General features: G+C 41.7%; 1 protein-coding gene across 1 annotated transcript in view; it reads right to left on the minus strand.

Moving 5' to 3' along the window:
- Positions 1-15,513, minus strand: part of si:ch211-212o1.2 (TMEM189_B_dmain domain-containing protein) — a 42,647-nt gene extending 27,134 nt beyond the window's left edge. Inside the window, exon 1 of the mRNA XM_017465853.3 lies at positions 14,979-15,513. Coding sequence (XP_017321342.1) covers positions 14,979-15,138 — 160 coding nt within the window. The 5' untranslated portion in view covers positions 15,139-15,513. The remainder of the gene's footprint in view (positions 1-14,978) is intronic.
- Positions 15,514-20,797: the final 5,284 nt, after the last annotated feature.

The raw sequence follows: 20,797 nt of genomic DNA on the forward strand, positions 1-20,797 counted from the left end.
AACTACTACAAGGAAAAAAGAGCTGATGAGATTCAACACTATCCAACACTCTATTCAACACTCTTCCTTCGACACTTATTCACAGACAGGAAATGAAACCAGAGAGCCATTTAGCCGCGCTCGTACTTGCCATTCGTCTCCTGCACACACAAACACATGAACATGTGCAGCAGTGGGGCCGCTGTCAGGTGATCAGCATCAGTCGTTGGATACTTGTGCTCCCCGGCGAGGGCAGAAACTAGGCCAGGCCTCAGCAGAGCCGGCATCGCTGCCGTGGCCCTGGCCGCGGGAGCCGAGCCTCACACTCATTAATACACTCTTGACAACGATGTGCTCGCCAGCAAACCCCTGCGATGATCGCTCACACCCATGGCCCCCTTCGCTGCTCGCTGGCGTGGGGAATTAACCTGGGAGGGGTGAAGAGAGGCAGGAGGATGGGGAGGAGGGGTGTGCTAATAGGCTGAAATTAATCAACAATGCCTGATTCGACACAGAGGGGTGGCTCGAGTGCCAAACAACACCCTGTAAATGCTAATGGTGTTCCTGCTCACACTCTCACCCACTTAACATCTGCAGCCTCCTACAGCAGAGTGAAACATGGCCTCCTCCTTCAGCCGGCTCTCCCCTCAGCCGGTGCATACTGCCCCCTTATCTCTCTTTTGTTAAAGGAACCAACCATTCACATATAGTGAGACTATTCCAGCTATCATGTGATCGGGAAGAACCAGTTAGTGGGTGGTGATTGGCAGGAAATCTGCAGGAAAAGGGGATGGAACGGTTGATCGGCCATAGCCTAATATGTGATCAGCAACCTGGCCGATACAGCGGGTCCAACAATAACGCAAAGTGTGAGCCAAATTGTGTGCACTGAAGGGAAAATGGAAAACATCTCTCGGAAACCAAGCCAATGCTACCTGAAAAGATTGCAGAAAAAACATTGAAACGTTTGTAGTGACTAATATTAACACCTCTAATACAATACAGCACTTCAGAATACATCATGCAACTGAGCATAGTAAGTATCAAAAGCTTGCAGAACCTGCGAAGATGGCTAGAACAACCACAATAAGCCACTGACTACATTTGACAGTAGTGGTCTGAAAGCTTCTGGAAACATGACCAACATGAAAGAATTTATTGTGCTAGATAACTAGCCATTATTGTTCGGTGAGGATGTGAGATTCTGTTGCTTAATATCTTACTTGGAAACATGCTATGTGTGTCTGTAAATACCAAAAAGAGATACACCCACATAAACCACTTCCTGAAAAATAACATTACCTCATTGATCCTCACAAGCGATATACATCTCATGTCAGTGTTAACCTTAACAGCCCAGTGGGCCGATTGGAGTCAGCTGCATGTGCTTATGGCGCTTGGTTCGACAGGCCTATGTCATAAATGAAACAATTCTTATTAAATGCGCCCTTTTATCTTGTTTTCATCATCAGGTGAGACTTTAGTTTGCAGTGAACATATTAAAGGCTTGTAGCTTTTGGTCTTGAAAGCAATTGTTTTGATTGACAAACACATATCTGGTGTCTTTGCCCGAGTAGATAAGTGTTGTGGTATCCGCTCCCAACGATGATCGGAATCGTATCTTTCTCACCGAACACTGACCCCACCTCCACCATCCATACAAACTGGCATGCTAAAACTCTGGAAAATACTCCATTAAAAAAACAACAACAACAACAACAACAACAACAACAACAACTTCGTTCTATAGTCTACATACACTTGGGTTAAATGCTTACTGGTGAAATTCTGACTTACAACTACACTCCTTTCTGCACCTGTGGATTATTTTAAAAATGTTGAACAATTGCACCTGCTGGCCAAAAGAATAAACCCCATCTTTGAGCTTGTGTAGTGCTGTCCTGCTTTGGGCGTGTGCTGTTAGTTTCTCAGCTGTCACGCCAGCAGAAGTCAGCCAGTGTGAAAAGGGAGGTGTTCTTTGAACAGTGTCGAGATGTGTGTCTGGCACTGTCTCTGTCCCGAGCCAACAAAGGACGCCTTTCTCCTGATGGAGCGCTGGTGGTCCGCGTTCTCGGCACAGCCGTGCCTCTGAAAGAGCAGCTCTTACCTCCTCCAGAGAGGTGGAACAATAGGCGCCTCAAAGGCCCAGAATAGCAGCCTTCAAGCCTGCCAACATGCCATAAATGAGCCGTTCTCTCACCACTTCACCGCCTTGGAAATGGCAGGACATCCACATGTGAGCAAAAAAAATATGCTGTGGATTACGGTGTGGAAAATGTGAAGCATTTGTAGAATGTAGAGAGACACATGCATTTCCCCTGGCCAGATCTCATTAGGTCTGTCTTCAAATGGGACTTGGGTGAGGACATAGAGAAAGTGGGTCAGGAAGAGATTCTGAAGTGAGAGAGAGAGAGAGATTCACAAAGAAAGGGAGGGAGGTAAGAATTCCCTTGATTAGCACAAATGGATCAGTCACATGCCCTGATGCTTTCATCTGATCTCAGTGGACAACTCAACCTGGGACGTACGCACAGACACAGTTTGTGTCTGCTGTATAAATTTTGAATGTTACCTGATCTGCTAAACAAAAGGGAGCCTGGTCTGTGTGGAAAGCCAGTCTCAATGACAAGATTACAGAGAAATGGCAGGATTTGTCGTAGTGTACAGCGTGCACAGGATTAAACACCACACAACTGTCATCTTACCACAGAGAACATACTCTGGGAGAAACAGAGACATGAAGAGAGTTCAAGTGACAAACCGCTTTTCCATGGTACAAAACATCACAATCAGAAAACTGTAAATGTGCTTTTTCTTTTTTGCACTCATGGTACTCATGGACCTATTACAAGTGTTCGCTGTTGCAGTTAAGCATACTGCATCACACACCATAAACACAAATAAAAACACCCACAAAAATATATTCATTTTCGGTGACCACTTTATTATGATCAGGGTCATGTTGGATCTGGACCCTATAACAGTAACACTGGGGGCAATGTGGAAGAATGCAGAAACATTCAACTAAACAAGCAAACACTTTAAAAAGGTCAATGCCAATAAACGTTAGTCACTTATAAGCTCTTCTGCACATTTATATGCATAATACTGTAAAAAAACAAACAAACTGGAGAATATCCATTTATTGACATTGACCATAAGTAAACTCCATCCATCCATCTTCTACCACTTACTCCTTCTTCAGGGTCACGGGGGAACCTGGAGCCAATCCCAGGGAGCATCGGGCACAAGGCGGGGTACACCCTGGACAGGGTGCCAGTCCATCGCAGGGCACATAAGTAAACTGAGTTTGTCTTTTTAGAAAAGAAAGAAAGAAAAAAAAAAGTCCCATCAATCAATCCAAATGAAAGATATGAAGTATTCATTCATTGATCTTCATTAGCACCTGTATACCTGCTCATCCATCCCATTATTCAAAATCATCCCATCGTGTAGCAGCAGTTCTGTCGGTGGAAACCCCTTGTTGATGAGAGCGCTCAGAGGAGAATAGCCAGAGAGGTTTGAGTTGACACGAAGGCTGCATAATTGAAAAGATTACCAGTCTTTACAGTTATAGTGAGCAGTAAAACATCTCGGGATGCACAACATGTCAAACCATATGGTGGAGGGGCTACAACAGCAGAAGGCTGAGGCTATATCCACATTATATCCGGTTACATGTGAAAACAGCATTTTCCTTTTAAAACGCTCTCCATCTACACTAGTGGTTTCAAACTTTTCCCAAAAATTGCACACATTGAATTGTCTGAAAACTTGCGTCACTCTAATGCGCACGTGTAAAAACATAAGAAGCTTTGGCCTGCGTCATTTCAGTCAGGTGTTTATTGAAAAATTCAATATGAAGGTTGTACAAAGTGACATTAATCTTGAACAACGCTATCAAACTGGATAGCCGGCACAACAATGTCCACCATCTTGTTTGTTTCCAGTTAAATTGTTCACTGCATCACATGACTTAAAAACACGTCACCATTTTTGAATATCTCCGTTTTTCTCAGTTCACACTACAATTTGAAAACGCCATTTTTGAAAATCTCCATTTTCACTGGACAAAAACGTCATATCAGTGTGGTAGGAAGGCCAAAACATAGAAAAAGGTGGGTATTCAAATTTATCTGGATTAATGTAGACGTAGCCTGAAGCTCCAGTGATCTCAAGCTAACTGAAGGTGAAAACCATCACTTGGTCTTTTCCTTCTTCAACTGTCCGGTTTTAGTGAGCCTGGGCCCACTGTAGCCTCAGATTATTGCTGATAGGAAATTTCATTAATGAGCAGGTGCAAAGTTGTTGCTAATAAAGTGTATAGTGCCTGTAGTTACATATAGTTTAAAACCACGGACAAATAATAATGAATAAAATACGATGGCATGAACGCAGCTTGAATAAACCTTGATTCCCTGACATGGTCAACTTAAGCAGCTATAGGGTAAATTGGGATCTAATGAACACTCGCAGTCATGTGTGATTCAACCCCACAGAGGTGAGTGCTTTAAAAAAACAACAACCTTGAAACAAAGATTGTTCCTGCTTTTGAATTTGCCATTTGCTGTGCAAAACTGTCCACTAATGAAGTAACTGACCATAGAAAAAATTAAAAAAGACAAAAAGTACTGGCTAGAAAGTAACTGGTGCAGCCTAAGATGCAGCCAAAACACTCAGCAGTGAAATCATGTCTTTTAATCAAAAGTGCATCTCTTTACTGCTTTGCCTCCAGCTTGTTTTCCTCTCTTATAAAGCAGACCTCCTGACCATCAGAATCGAATTTGTATCGGAGATAATGCGATGTGATGGGAGTGTGTGATTAAAAATGAACAGTGGAGTGGATTTTTACATATTAATAAATAAATAAAATAACAGCGGGACCACTTCACTAAGAACGTGGTACTAAATACAGAGTTGATTGAAGAACGCACAGGGAGTAAAAAGCTCAGAAATGGAATTCAGAGAATCGTAATTATACAGGTTTCCGACAGCCACCATCCCCAACTGTCACAAAGTCACCTGAAGTTCCTGGAAGCACCAATACAGCGCTCCATCAAATATTAATAACAGGCTGTGTGGTTTCAGGCCTAATGTGTTTAGCTGTCTTGGCTTCTTTCTCTCTTTCTCTCTCTCTCTCTCTCTCTCTCTCTCTCTCTCTCTCTCTCTGTGTGTGTGTGCGCGCGCACACACACACACACACACACACACACACACACACACACACACACACACACACACACAGGATCCTTTTACTCAGAAATCTCTTGCACCTATATACAGACCGATATCCTGACTAATGTGTTTGTGACTTTAAATGAATGTTTAAATGCATGATGATGTGTATAGGTTTGATATCTTAATGCATTCGGCTTCTTTGGTGCTTACATAATTGCCTTTGTTTTCAAAGTCTGATTTAAAATGTTTTACATGTACATTCCTAATTCACCTCCTTCTCAGTTTTAAAGATTTTTTTATATTGATATTAAATATACCTATAAAAAATATTTTTTCCCATGTAACATTACTGTTGGCTGGCCAGTTATTAGCAAACCTATACCGCCCCCTCCAAAATTATTGGAACAGCGAGGCCAATTCCTTTGTTTTTGCTATAAACTGAAGACATTAGGATGCGAGATCAAAATATAAACCTGAGATGAGAGATCAGAATTTCAGCCTGCATTTCCTGATATTCACATCTAGACGTGTTGAAAGACTTAGGACATGGCACCTTTTGTTTGAACAGACCCATTGTTCAAGTATTCCAAAATATGGGAAAGTGCCCTGAAAGGTTGATGGATACCAGTGCCCTGATAGATTGACTGTTTAAACAATGTATAGCTCTGAATGTGTACTCTTGGTTAAAGCCTGGGTTTCACCTGTAAAGACAGCATTTGTTGTTAAAATAAGGATAAACCAACATGAAGACCAGAGAGCTCTCTATAGGAGAAAAGGAAGAAGCCATTGTGAAGCTGAGAAAAGAGGTATTGCATAAGGATGGGGGAATAGCCAATACAACAATACGGCATGTCCTGATCAATAGAAAAACCACTGGTGTACTAACAATATGACAAACATTGTAAGAGCTGTGAAGGACATCAGTAAATGGGTTAAATGGTTGAAAGTATCACAATCAAATGTTCGAATAAAATTTAGAGGCCATAGCACACGATGCAAAAACACTCATCAGTAAGAATCGGAAGAATGGAAGAGAAGTCGTTGTGGCTTCTCTAGAAAGTTGAAAATGTGGTTGCAGTCGAATCAAAATTGTGAGCATTTGTAGAGATTCTGGTATGACAGTTTTGTATTTGTGTAATGACAATTTTGCTTGTTTGTTTTCTATTTGGTTATAACATCAACCTGCCTTGGGATTACAGATGAAAATGAGCAGAGAGGAGCCACAAAAGTTTTGGAACCAAGATTAACCGCTACCAAAGTGACGGAAAGACCAAAAATGCAGTGGAAAAAAGGATCTGCTCATGATCCAAAACATTCAAGCACGATGGAGGTAGTGTCATGGCATGGGCTAGCACGGTTGCTTTTGGAACAGACTCCTTAATCTTTATTGATCATGTAACTCATGATGGTAGCAGCAGGAGGAATTCAGAAATTTACGGAAGCAACTCATCTTCAATTTACAGAGAAAGGCATCCAATCTATTTGGAAGGAACTTCATCATGCAGCAAGAAAATGACCCAAAAAACACTGCCAACACCACAAAGGACTTCATCACGGGGGAGAATGTGAAAGGTTTTAGATTGGCCAAGTCAATCACCAGCCCTTAACCCAAATGAGCAGCACTTCACCACCTGAAGAAGAGAGTGAATGGAGAAATCCCCCAGAACAAACAATAAGTGAGAGAAGCTGTGATACAGCTTCTTGAAAAGGATCACAAACAAAGAATGCAACAGATTGGTGATGTCAGTGGATCACTGGCTTATTAAGTGTTATTTACTTTAACACTATCTGTTCCAATATTTTTGCTCGCCTAAAAAATTGGGTGGTCTGCCACTGAAGGTGCCATGTTCTATGTTGTCACACACGTGTGTGTAAATAACAGGAAATTAAAACTTAAATTCTGATTGATCGTCTATACATATTCATCTTTTGATCTCAAACCCAAATGTCTTCAGTGTACAGCAAAAACAATCGAACTGGCCTTGCTGTTCCAATACATTTGGAGGGGACTATATATCATGATACTGAACATTGTAATATCTTCAAGTATCAGGATATGATTTGTCTCATATCGCCCACATCTACTGGCCAAGGTTGCCCGAGTTACCAAGTCAGGTCAGGTCTACAAGAGGTGAGGTAAGCACCCGGCTGAGTCCTGAACCCCTAACCTACTGACCTTGAGGCCAGGAATCCAGAGGTGGCCTACGTGTGCTGTGCAGGTCTGGATGAAAGGAGGGGGGTTAAATTATTTATCATCAGCTCAGACAGCCTTGGCCGAGTCTACATCACACATGCAAAACAGAAAGGGGAGGGGATGCAAGAGACCTCGCTCTAGTGCTGACGCGGAGGGGCAGAGCTGAATTAGAATGTGCTTCAGCTGGTTGATGTGCTTGACTGAGTAACGCAAACGTGAGTTATACACCTGACTGTAACTAAAATCCGTATCATATAGCTCTTGAAGGCACTCGCTACCTAACTCGGCTCACAGTCCGACTTTGCTTTTGTGAGGAACTAAAAAGTATTTGGACAACCATAACTTTGTACGGTTGAAATATGAACACTGTTGCCTGTGCAGCTTATTAATCTGCTTTCAACAAAGCAACAGGTCACCCTCATGCCTAAAAATCTATCTAATTCCTGGAGAAAAAATAATCCACACATGTGGTGGGGCAAAAGTTCCACACTCAAGATCAGACTGGGTTTAGATGACAGGCGTGGTGTCACGTTCTATAGCCTTATGCTCAGTCTGGCCACAGCTGTAACACATCCTGGAGCGCATTCCCACAGTTCAAGAAACAGAACTTCAGTTCAGAACCACAAAAGCTCAGCCTTTTCCATCTTTTCTAGTAGCTTATTGCTTGCAGCCAAAATAATAGCAATGACCGTGAAGAGGAAACTTTCCATAACCTGTGACCCTGTGACTTGTGCAACCTGGGACATTCATGGTTTTACAGAACAGTAGCAGGGTTTGCATGGCTACTTGCAGGGGAGCAGGTAGAAAACAGCACTAAATGGAGTTTCTCATCTGAGGAAGACAATACATAGTTTTCTCACACAGTACCCAAGACGTTATTGCAGCGGTCACGGTCAAGATTTAGAAAAGTATTTCAGCGGACCAACTGAGTACTCAAAAAAAAGTAATGTGGCAGATCGATAAACATATGAAAAAAAGAAGCCTTTAGTTCAGGGACTCGTGATGTTTAAACTGGAACCTGCTTGGCTTCTGCAGTAAATCTTCTGTTGTGGCCAATCACATGCATTTGTGTAAATTATTTGACAAGAAGGCAGCTCATCAAGCCAGGGATTGGAAGCACAGTGGCTTAGTGTTATCACGGTTGCCTCACACCTACAGGGTTGGGGTTTTGATTCCTGCCACCGCCCAGTGTACGTGGGGGTGCTTCGGAGGTTTCTTGCAGGTACTCCACTTTCCTCACCCCGTCCAAAGACATGCATTTTAGGCTGATTGGCATATCCCTAAATTGTCTGTAGTGTGTGAATGGCTGAGAGAGCATGTGTGTGCAATTATGCCCCGCAATGGGTTGGCACCCCGTCCAGTGTGCCCCCTGGGATAGGCTCCAGGCTCCTCGCGACCCTATGCAGGATAAGCGGTGCAGAAAATGGATGGATAGAAGTCAGAAAGGTTCTCACAGATTTCCATAGATTCGATTTTCTATTAAACTCATTCACTATTAAACAAAACTACCAGAAATGTTCTATTTACAGCCATAAACTAATCACTTATGGTTAAACATTAAAAGCAACCTTTATGCCATCCAGTCATGTTAGTCACTTGCATGGACTTTTGGAAGCAAGGAATGTCATGTAATGCTAGTGGAATCTGCAGTACTCAGATTTTGAGCCTTCATATTTGCCAGGAAAGTTCTGTTAAAGAGAATGCAACTCAAACTGAAGGATGTGGTGGATTTTACTCGCCAGTCTCTACAATCAGCACATGCCATAATCTTTTTTTTTTTTTTTTACACCCGGACTTTCCTGTTCATCTGAGAAAGAAACCTGTAAACAAATGGCAAACAGTTCTTTTCTTTCTGAAAAAAAAAAATCTCTATTTTTTGACTCAATGCTTTTCTGTTTCACTGGTTCCTGGTTTAAATCAGCTGATTTTTAAAAAAAAAGACAACAGCACATCTTTCCTGGGGATCTTTCCTTCCTCTCCACATCTTCCCTGGCTAATGTATCAGGGCTTGTTCTGGTAAGCTGAACTGTCTGGCTTGTGTTCTGACCTAACCTATTTTCAATAAACTGCGATTATAGTCCCTTATTAAAAGAAGTGAAGTTGAATTGCCTTAGCTGTGCAAGCTACTTTAAAATATTTAGTTAAAGTCTTCCAAAAAAAACAAACAAAAAAAAAAACACAAGAAGCAACTCCTAAACACTGATTTCATAAGATACAGATTGAATATATTCACTGGAAGGTGAAATGGTCCTCCAATAAAATCAACAAGAAATAAAACTGTTGCTACTTTGTACCTTTTGTTTCAGCCTCACTTTTGCTAAATGTTTCCGATTCTTCTGAAAGCCTGTTTGAAACCAGGCTGAAGTACAGACTACATTTAGACTATGCCAAATCCGTCTTATGACCACAGCTAATAATGGACAGTTGGCCTAAGGTCACTCACCCTGATGTATGACTATTTAACATATGACTCATTTATTGAATGACTGATTACTGTACTGGGAAACACATTTATAGACAACCGGTAGCTTAAAAATGATTTCCTGCTCATGATCAAATGTGGGAATAAAAATAGTGTTTCTCCAAGTCAAGTGATAAGAGATGCAGATTAACACGCTCGTGTGCGATATTGACATTCAGTTGTCTTATCTCGACTTCGCCATAAACAAACACTGCAGTGTTTAAACAACTGATAAGCTGCAGCTCCACGGGCATTAGTAAATCAGTGTCCGATACAACCACTTGATTATAGGGAGGCAGAAATGTGTATAAAGACCTCAATTAACTACTCCCCCCCCCCCCCCCCCCGCGCGAAATTCCGACCAAGCCTTTCTCTCCAGCAGACTCTCATGGCCAATCCCTCCCACTCTATTAGTTAGCTCCGTTTATAATTATAACATTGTTAGCTCAGTTGTCTAAAATATAAAGGAATAAATTACACCCTTCTCACAAGGAACAAACTTGTTGCTGGACAGTGTCAAGGTACGTGAACATGGATGTGGAGCAAATGTAAAGAATTCTGGCCTTTTGCACTAATAGAAAGTGATCTATGGATACAACTATATACACTGACTCCAAGAGCCCAGTTATATAGTGTCCAGCTTTCGCGCTGAGGAACCTGAGGAAGCAGCAAGTAGTCTGTGGACTCTTGTTTACTTCATATTAAATCTGTAAAGTGGACTAAAGAAGCGTAAGGCGCAGTCAGCTGTGCATGAAACGCAGACATATGGCAGGAAGCGGCGTCCAGCTGTTCCACTTTCCTGGGGTAGCGGTAATGAGGAGGAGACGCCATAGAACAGAACAAAGCCTCAATCAATCCCATCTCACCCCTGAGCCTTCTCATGCGGGTAACACACACTCACCACGTCTGAACTACCTGCTGATATAACTTCCAGTGGTCCAGACTGCTCCCTTCCTCTGGTCTCGACAAAGACCAGAACTCTCAAAGCACTGTGAGGAATCAGAAATGAACCGTCCATGTTTAATACTTTAACACCAACGTAGCACAATACCCTGATGCTTTACATGGGAAGGTTCGGCTCTAAAACGGGGGTGCCTTAAAAAGGTAAAACCCACCCTGCACAACTTCCACATTAATCTTGATAATCAACATGATCTATAATGGTGTCCATTTTGTAATGAAATTCTGAGTTGACGTTTTTGTCTCCATTACCCACAATGCTGTTTGGCTGCCTGCTGATAATTGTGCCTGTGGGTTTTAGCCCCTGCTTCATCTCTACCTAAAGAGAGAGAGATGCAGCAGCGCTTTAGTCCGTCCAGCTCTCTCATCTCCTTTTTTTTTGTACACACTGTTCAAAGAGATCAGGTTCCAAAGCTTCAAATTTCATGCAAATACTGCTGCCAGTGCCATTGTGCTTGTCATCTTGTGGATCGCTAACTAGCTGATGCTGCGTTTGTGATGCCTTGTAAGTGGTCATTTGCAAGCTGGACGCCAGCACAAACTGGTGCCTTATGTTTGCTGTCAGAGCATGTAAAGCTCATTAAAAGCTACTTTACAGTTACACACGAGTGGCTATTGGTACTGTTCTACTTTGGTGACTTTCAAAAAATCATGCAACATTTTGGACAGCACCAACAGCCGGCAATAATGAGCAGCGTTTGCAACAAACTAACCAGCTTAAGTATAATTTATAACTATTGTTGGTGATTAGTGGTTCAAAACTGAGATTAGTATGGCCATAGATAGCATGGTTATAGATTTAACAATGTACTGTGTCTGTACATTAACTGATCCAGAACAAATACTACTATAAAACTAATTCAAAAGTAGAGAAGGGGTACTTTACACCGTTCGCAGTGTGCACGGCCGTGTTCATTTTATGTCACTCCGCAAACTGAGAAGGAACTGGTAGTTGAGGAGACTATTCCATGTTGATGAGGCGTTTTCAGTGGTTTTTATTCGATGGAAGCAGGGAATTACAAATTGCAATCTGAACGCAGCTGTATCCTGGAGCTTAGAGGCCAACATTTGGTGTCTCCACCATTTCTGTGTTGGATTTCTCATTAATGTGATGCTGAACGTCGCTGGAAATGACGAGTGAGCAAAGAAGCTCTTGCTCTTTTGATTTTAAACAAGGAAACTTGAAAGTTACGACTCGATTTGTTTAAGAATGCTGAAACGTGTTCGCCTAATAAACTCCATCGCAACTGCGCTAGCGATGTCCGCCTAATGAAATGAACCGCATTTAAAAGACAGCGGCGATCCAACTAGTTATCACCAGAAATGATACACATCTCATAGGTTTAATTATAAACATTTATTTATCCTTTATTTAACCAGAAAAATCTGTTCTTCCAGGGAGACCTTGTCAAGACAGCAGCACATAGAATTTCACACAGAGATAATCACAGAAAACAATACCCAGGAAAACAATTATTTAGAATAAAAATTTGTTTTTTAAAAATCAAGAAAACGCTTACAAGACTCCTTTAATACAGTTTGCAAAAGCCGTTTAAAAGAGGTGTTTTGCAGAAATGCGTTTCAGGGTGCAGTCTAAAAAAATCCCGAAACAAAGCCAAAGTTCAAACCGACACGTATCCTTAATTAACCCTGCCAGCACTACAGCTTGGAGAAACGAATGAATGACGGAAAAAGGACAGCATGTTTGAATGTGGCATGTTAATAACAGTGCATCACTTCTATAAATAACCATCTAAAACATCCACCTCAGAGTGGCGAGGGGGTGGTGTTACTCCGTTCATGCAAAATTTCCACCCCCAGTGCGCTCATCAACAGCAACACGCATTACCACATTAACATATTAACCCTGCAAAACAACCCTCCACTAGCCCACCCCACACTTCCCCAAATAATTAACAGGGCCTGCCAGTGGCAGCACATGCCTGATGTACTGGCTGCACTGCCTGGAGATGAACACTCTCAAAATGGAGTGATCATTATCGCCCCTAATAGCATTCCAAATTAAACAGATCTTTTATTTTTTAAACTGCACTTAAATCAGCCACCACCTCCAGCCACAACAGGAAGGCGTCCAGGGTCTACGTACATCCAGTGAAAGCTGCCTTCTCTAATCAAGTCAGCTGGACGTTTTCCTTCCATCACTAATCCTCTGACACTGCGACAAAAAAGCTGAGCTTTCCATCAAGCCCAAAGTGGATTCAGCTTTGAAACATGGATTAAAACTTTTTTGCTCATCTTCCCTGGCAGTAAAATAGAGTTAAAGTGCATCTATTGCGTTTTTTTTTTTTAAAACGTTACTTTTCATGTAGTGTGTTATAGAGCTGCCTGTGAATGTAAAAACATCTACAAAGTTTCAAAAATCAAAGCGCACGACAACCGGACTTATTGACTCCCAAAAGAAGGAAGCGATTCAAAACAGCTGAAACGAGTCGTTAGTAATTCCAGACTTACTTCCTGCACTAACCTACGTAGGTTTGTAACAAAAAGCCCCACCTATGGTCTTCATTGGTTGCTCGCTGACAGTGGTAGACCAATTACAACAGACTGGGTCATCTGACCAATCAGAGCAGAGTATGCTCTCTGAAAGGAGGAGTTTAGAAGGAATCCTTTAGAACGGATCATTCATCGAGTCGTTTGTGACACTGGGGGAAAACGGTACTGCTGCAGTTTAAATTATGAGCACATTAAAGTGTTTTTTGACCTTGGATGCATGTAAATCTATTGCATGAGACCTTTAAAACAAAATTAGGCCTGTTTCAAAACCATAATAAGTGCGATTTAACAAAATCGGAGAGTCTTGCTATGTTCTGAAAAGGAAGAGGCAACAAGCTGTTTAGTGACATTATTTCTGAGAACATTAAGAACTTGACAAATCTTACGCTGCGTTAGAACACAAGTTTTAGATATGCAAGTTTTCATATGCACTAATGTGACAGGTGGTGTAGGTTATAAACTCCTTGGCTTGCAAGGTCAGTACCAGGGTGAAAGCTTAACCTGCGACATCAAATATTCCTCTGTGGCACTTGGTACTTGTTCGCATCTTGTTCTTCCGAGCAGAAGATGGTTGTGGATGGTCCCACATGGAGACTCCCTGAAAATAGTTTACACCCAACACTCACCTTTTCTTTAGTCTAGTTTTGTACCTAAGAACTTTGTGACTTTACTTATTCACTAGGGCTGGGTAAAAAAAAAAATCGATTCTCCGATTTTAATCCATCTTCAATTTAACAAAACGATACCGCGTCAGGAAATCCCCGAGTCGATTCTTAACTCGTGCTTTACTTGAGAGGACGTGAATATTATCCGTCCTTCACTTCTCGTCCTTCTCGTCTTCAACAGGTCGCCATCTTCCGTGTTTTGAATTTTGAAAACGGTTTTATTTCTTAAACATGTTTCAAGTTGTTAATGAATTTCACTGTTGCACATTTACAGCATTATTATTTTTACAGTAATATGCAGTGTGCAGTTTGTGCTTACCTTGTGTGCGCTTTACACATATTGATGATTTCTTGTTACAATGTTTGTTACTCAAAGTAAAAGTATTAAACATAACTGTGTGCACCCTATTGTTAATGTAAATGTGTATTTCAGTAATATAGCCAAGTAGGAGGGTTTCAGTTACCAGCATTAAACCAGCATTTATATTAAAACATGGAGTCCATGTCTGAAAAACTAACATTTTTAATGAAACGTTGATAATCAAATCGAACAGAATAAATAAGAATCGAATCGACAAATTGGTCGCAATACCCAGCCGTATTATTCACAATACACTCATACTGGACATCATTTCAACACCTTTTTTGTGTTTACAAAAGTACAAGCTGGAGAGGAGTAGTGCTTTATAATCTCTTTTTGATGTATAATCCCTTTTGAGTTTGGTTTCTCTCAGAGTTTCTACCTCAGGGAGTTGTTCCTCACCTCTGGCTTGCTCGCTAGAAATGTGAATATAAATCTACAAAGCTGCTTTGTGAACATTTCTATTGTTAAACGCGCGGTATAAATAAGATTAACTTGAACTAAAACTTAACCTGTGCGCTCTGCAAAGTGTACAATAACAGCTCGGTTTGCTCAGTGCTCATGCTTGGCCTTATCATTGCTAACATTTGGCGTTGAGTTTAAGCGACACGCTCAATGGGAAAACATCTCCTGTATGTTGTGGCAGTGGGTGTCTTAATGGCTTACCGGGGGAGTAGAGCTGGGCGAGCTGGCGGGCCCCGGCGTGCTGCGGTCCCCAGCGGGGTGCGCTACTGCGGGCGGCCGCGCCGTGCTCGTTCCCGTTCGGGTCCTCTTCCGCCATAGAGCGGTGCTGGATCTCCGTCTCAGACAGTAACGCTGCCGCCATTCTCTCCCTCGTCAAGGAGCTTCCTCTCAGGTACGATGCATAAATGGCTACTTTGTACTTAAGCGCTCGGTGGTAAGTAACGTTGGAGTGACACACCTACGGCTGTAGACTAACTAACGGTAGCTAGCTAAACGGAGCTACACGCACACACTCACATACACACCCGGAACTAAAACAGCTACGCACCAAGTGGTCCGTCACATAAATGTACTCACGTACGTGTATTTCATCACGTTTCTTCTTTTTACAGTCTTTTTACAGTCGTGTGACGTCTAAAGACTGAAGCGTCCGCTCGTAAAATTGCTCTGTGTGTAAACAATGACGTGAATATTCTAGAAAACTTTTCCTCCAGTTTGGTGAATGTTGCGCTTAGGGATACTCGCGAAAGTTTAGGTTTTTAAAGGGATGGTTGACGGCGATTTAAAAAAAAAATTTAATTATTAAAAGCAACGATAAACTCGAATACATACTTTCGATTACATAATTTTTTAAACAATAAACTTTTTACATTTTCGGAACTTACAACTGCCGACGATATGAATGGCGATGACTGATTTGCCTTGCATTACGGTTTTTGACGTTTTTTACTTTGGTTTGTAAGATATTGAGGGTCCCTTACTGAGTTCGCTGCTCAGAGTGGTGAGGCAGGTGAATTGATTTGGTGAGCTGAGCGATGAAGAGGAATGGCTGTTAAACATCGCATCATTTTAACTCGAAAGATTTCCGTATTAATGCTTTACTGTGTGAAAGGGTATTTCAAAATGTCGTTGAAATTCAATAAAATGATAAAAACGTACCCAGCCTGAATCTAATCTACTCGTCAAAATGGCGTGATTAAATGATAAGTGATTACACACAGTTGCACATTTCTTGTGCTGATTTTGTGTACTTATGTTATTTTATTTTATTGGACATTTTTTAACAGGATTTATTGAATCTGATCTTGAAAAATGATGAGTTCTATCAAAACATGTATACCAACCTTTTCAAAAACAACTGAAGCTTCCCTTTATATGAAGTGCAGTACAATGTTCTAGTTAGATCACATAACATGACAGATACACAGATCAGCCATAACATTAAAACCACTGACAGGTGAAGTGGATAACACTGATTATCTCTTTACAGTGGCACCTGTCAAGAGGTGGGATATATAAATGAAGCAAGTGAACAGCCAGTTCTCGAGGTTGATGAAGTTGACTTTGACAAGCGCCAGACTGTGATGGCTAGACGACTGGGTCAGAGCATGTCCATACTGGCAGGTCGTGTGAGCGGTTCCTCAGATAAAAATCATATTCATATTAAATTTCTGAAAACACTGAAAATGTGAGGATAGCTGGACTTTTTAAATGGGCTTTCAGCTGATAAACATAAATTTATACAATGTCTACTCAGTAGCGTCATTTCATGCAGCTGATTTCAGTGCAGAGGGAAACTTTTACTTAAGGCTGTGGACCCTGTTTTGCTATTATATAAAACTTCTGCTTTAATCACAAACTGCAGTGTGTAGGATTACAGTGTGCAGAAAATACATTATATCATTCCTGAGCTGCTATGAGTAATAATAATAATAATAATAATAATAATAATGGTAATAATAACAATAATTAAAAGTCAGTACTCTGTATGGGTGTTGGATCACATTTGTTGAGAATGTTGTGTGTGAATGTGTGTGTGTATTGTATATCTATCTATCTATCTATCTATCTATCTATCTATCTATCTATCCATATATATAAAATCTCCATCCGTCTTCTATACTGCTTATCCTTCAGGGTCACGGGGAACCTGGTGCCTATCCCCTGGCGCATGGGGCACAAGGTGGGGTACAACCTGGGTGCCAATCCATCGCAGGGCACAATCACACACACACCCACACACCCATTTACACGCTACGGACACTTTGGACACGCCAATCAGCATGTCTTTGGACTGGAGGAGGAAACCCCCACAGCACGGTGAGAACATGCAAACTCCACACACACAGAGCAGCAGTGGGAATCGCGAACGTGCTAATCACTAAGCCACCGTGCGCCATATATACATACATATATATGTATATGTATGTGTGTGTATATATATGTATATGTATATACCAGCTGAAATACGTCAAACCTCATCAAACCCCAACTTCAGGCACAAAGAAGTTCTATGTTAAATCATCTGTAACCACGGATAATATGGTGATACTTGAATTGATGGGTTATTGGAACCCCCATCCCTCCCTCCCTCCTTTTTTCTTTTTCTTTTCTTCCTATTTATATTCATGTTCTTATAATGTCTATTGGTTTGAATGTTTATATGTGTGTTACTGTAACATGTGGCACCTGCGCAAACCAAATTTCCTAAGGGATAAATCAACTGACCTGAGCTGAACTGAAAGAAGTCTGACTACACTGTGACTGGCAGGAGCCACAGCCTGTCAGCATCAGGAAAGATAGTGACACAGATAGTTTCTGATATTACACTATTAGAAGAAGAAGATAGGTTGTTCCAACCTAACATCTTCTCTTGACAGCATATGCCCCCTAACCTCCAGACCTGCTCACACAATACCCTCTAGTCCTTGGCTCTCAGAAGCTCTGCTTAACAACCGGGCCAAACTAAGAGCATCTGAAAGGAAATGGCGCAAATCAAACAACCCAATTAACCTAACCAAGTACCAGACACTTTTCTCCTCTTTTTCCAATAGCATCTCCATTGCTAAAGCCACATTCTACCAAGAGAAGATTGGTAGTTCTCCCAACACCCGCATTCTTTTCAAAATTTTCTCCTCTCTACTCTGTCCCCCTCCTCCCCCTTCCCCAACCTCTCTCACTGCAGATGACTTTCCCACTTTCTTTTCCATCAATCCGGAACCAGTCCTCAACCCCAGACATGCATAGACCGACTCCTCCTCCGTGTAACTCCCAACTGACTTCCTTCTCTCCCCTCTCAGAGACTGATGTCTCTAAACTCCTCCTCTCTAGCCGTCCCACAACCTGTCCTCTTGACCCTATCCCTTCTCACCTTCTTCAGTCCATCTCTCCCACACTATTACCTGCGCTCACACACATCTTTAACACATCGCTCTCTACTGGCACATACCCTACCTCATTTAAGCAAGCCCGGGGTACCCCACTGCTTAAAAAAACCATCACTCAACCCTGCTATAGTTGACAACTACAGACCTGTTTCCCTCCTCCCTTTTCTTTCCAAAACTCTTGAAAGAGCCGTTTTTAATCAACTCTCCAATTTTCTCACACAGAACAACCTCCTGGACACCAAACAGTCTGGCTTCAAGAGCAACCACTCCAGGGAGACTGCTCTGCTTTCCGTCACTGAAGCCTTACGACTAGCAAGAGCAACCTCTAGATCATCTGTCCTCATCCTACTTGACCTCTCTGCTGCTTTCGACACTGTGAACCATCAGATCCTCCTGTCAACTCTCTCCAGCCTGGGCATCACTGGAACGGTTCTGTGCAGGGTGGTATCCTATCTCTCCTGACAGATCCTTCAAGGTATCATGGAGGGGAGGTATTTCTGAAACTCAGCAACTCACAACTGGCGTTCCACGGGGGTCAGTTCTGGGTCCACTGCTCTTTTCCATCTACACTACATCTCTAGGGCAGGTGATTAAGTCTCATGGCTTCTCATATCATTGCTATGATGATGACACCCAGCTCCATTTGTCCTTCCAGCCTGACGATCCATCCGTCTCTGCACGCATCTCTGCTTGCCTGTCGGACATCTCGGTCTGGATGAAGGAAAACCATCTTAAGCTTAACCTGGCAAAATCTGAGCTTCTCGTCTTCCCAGCCTGTCCCTCAATCAACCACAACCTCACTGTACAGCTCGGCTCACTCACACTCATGCCAACCAGGACGGCCAGGAACCTTGGGGTGATTCTTGATGACAGCTTGACCTTTACAGACCATATCTCAGCAACTGCAAGGTCCTGTAGGTTCATCCTTTACAACATCAAGAAAATCCGACCCTACATCACCGAACAGGCTGCACAGATACTAGTCCAGGCTCTTGTAATCTCTAAACTGGACTACTGCAACTCACTGCTTTCAGGCCTCCCAGCCAGCACCATCAAACCCCTTCAGATGATTCAGAATGCTGCAGCATGCCTCGTCTTCAACCAGCCCAAGAGAACCCATGTCACACCCCTCTTCATCTCCCTCCACTGGCTTCCTGTAGCTGCCCGCATCAAGTTCAAGGCCTTGATGTTCACCTACAAGACCTTGTCAGGAACAGCACCCTCCTACCTCAGCCCTCTCCTGAAGGCCTAGGTTCCCTCTCGCAATCTGTGATAGATTAGCGACCAACGTTTAGCAGTTCCAACTCAGCGTGGCGCAAGGTCCCTTTCCAGAACCTTCACGCTAACTGTTCCTCAGTGGTGGAATGCACTTCCAATCTCAATCCGGACCGCAGAATCTCTCACCATCTTCAAAAAACAGCTAAAGACCCACCTCTTCCGTGAACACCTAACCAACTCATAATAATTAAAAAATAATAATAATAATTAATTTAAAAAATTGCACTTACACCTCTACGCTGCACTTTGCTTCTTCTGGAACTCAATTAACGGATCTTGTATGGTAGCACTACTTGTATTGTTCTCTGCTTGATATATCGCTTTGCTTGTATTTTTCTCATTTGTAAGTCGCTTTGGATTAAAGCGTCTGCTAAGTGAACAAATGTAAATGTAACTGATAAGAGTTCCTAAACAGTTAAGACATTAATTTGTTCTCTAATTTATCATTTGTATTTAAGCTAGTGAATAATAGATTAATAGATAGTTAATAAGCTGATTTATCCTTGATGTAGAATTTGTATTGGAACCCAGTTGAGATCTGCATTCAACCCATATTACAAAATGTTCTTCCACAAGTAGACTGAACACACTAGCATTTTTGTACCAGAGAGGAAGCCATCTAGCAGTGCACTTAGAAAAGGGGTTTCAATTCACTGTATAACTGAATCCTTCGGACAGGAAGCCTGACCAATGAGCATAAAGCTAAAATTTCTGGTTTTACAGTTTGAATTCAGCCTAAATAATTACATTTATTATTTTACTCAGTAAAATAATAATTTATCCCTGACTCTAATTTACACAGCCCCTTCACATAAAGTGAGACACTGACCTTTTTGAAAAATATATTTAAAACAAATAAATAAACAAACAAAAAACAGACAACTTATTAGGTATAATTAATAAATGTGTTTCATTCACACAACCACTGGCAAAAATTATGGACTCCCCATACTTAGAGGATGTTCACCGAGTTTTTTTTACTTTGTAGCAAATAAACAAATCCCAGATATGAGACAAAAACAATCTTTTTGTGTAATCACTGAACATTCAGGCTTTGAACACATAGCTGAACCTAATTAAATTATTTTAATTAATGCCAAATTTATTTTCAGACCACGGAGAGAAAAAAAATGATGGAATCACCCAATGTTGAGGAAAAATTTAATTAAAAACAAAAACAACAACAAAAATCACACTTTGTTGCTCCTCCTCAGGTTTTTATGATGGCCTGAATTCTTTGAGGCGTGGACTTCACTGAAGAAAAACAATATTCTCCACGCTGGTTCTAACTTTCTCGAATAGCGGTTGCCAGATCAGCTTTACAGGATGGAGCCTGCAAAGCTGATTGTTTTCTTC

This window comes from Ictalurus punctatus, chromosome 4 (assembly GCF_001660625.3).
Source record: "Ictalurus punctatus breed USDA103 chromosome 4, Coco_2.0, whole genome shotgun sequence".
Classification (NCBI taxonomy): domain Eukaryota; kingdom Metazoa; phylum Chordata; class Actinopteri; order Siluriformes; family Ictaluridae; genus Ictalurus; species Ictalurus punctatus.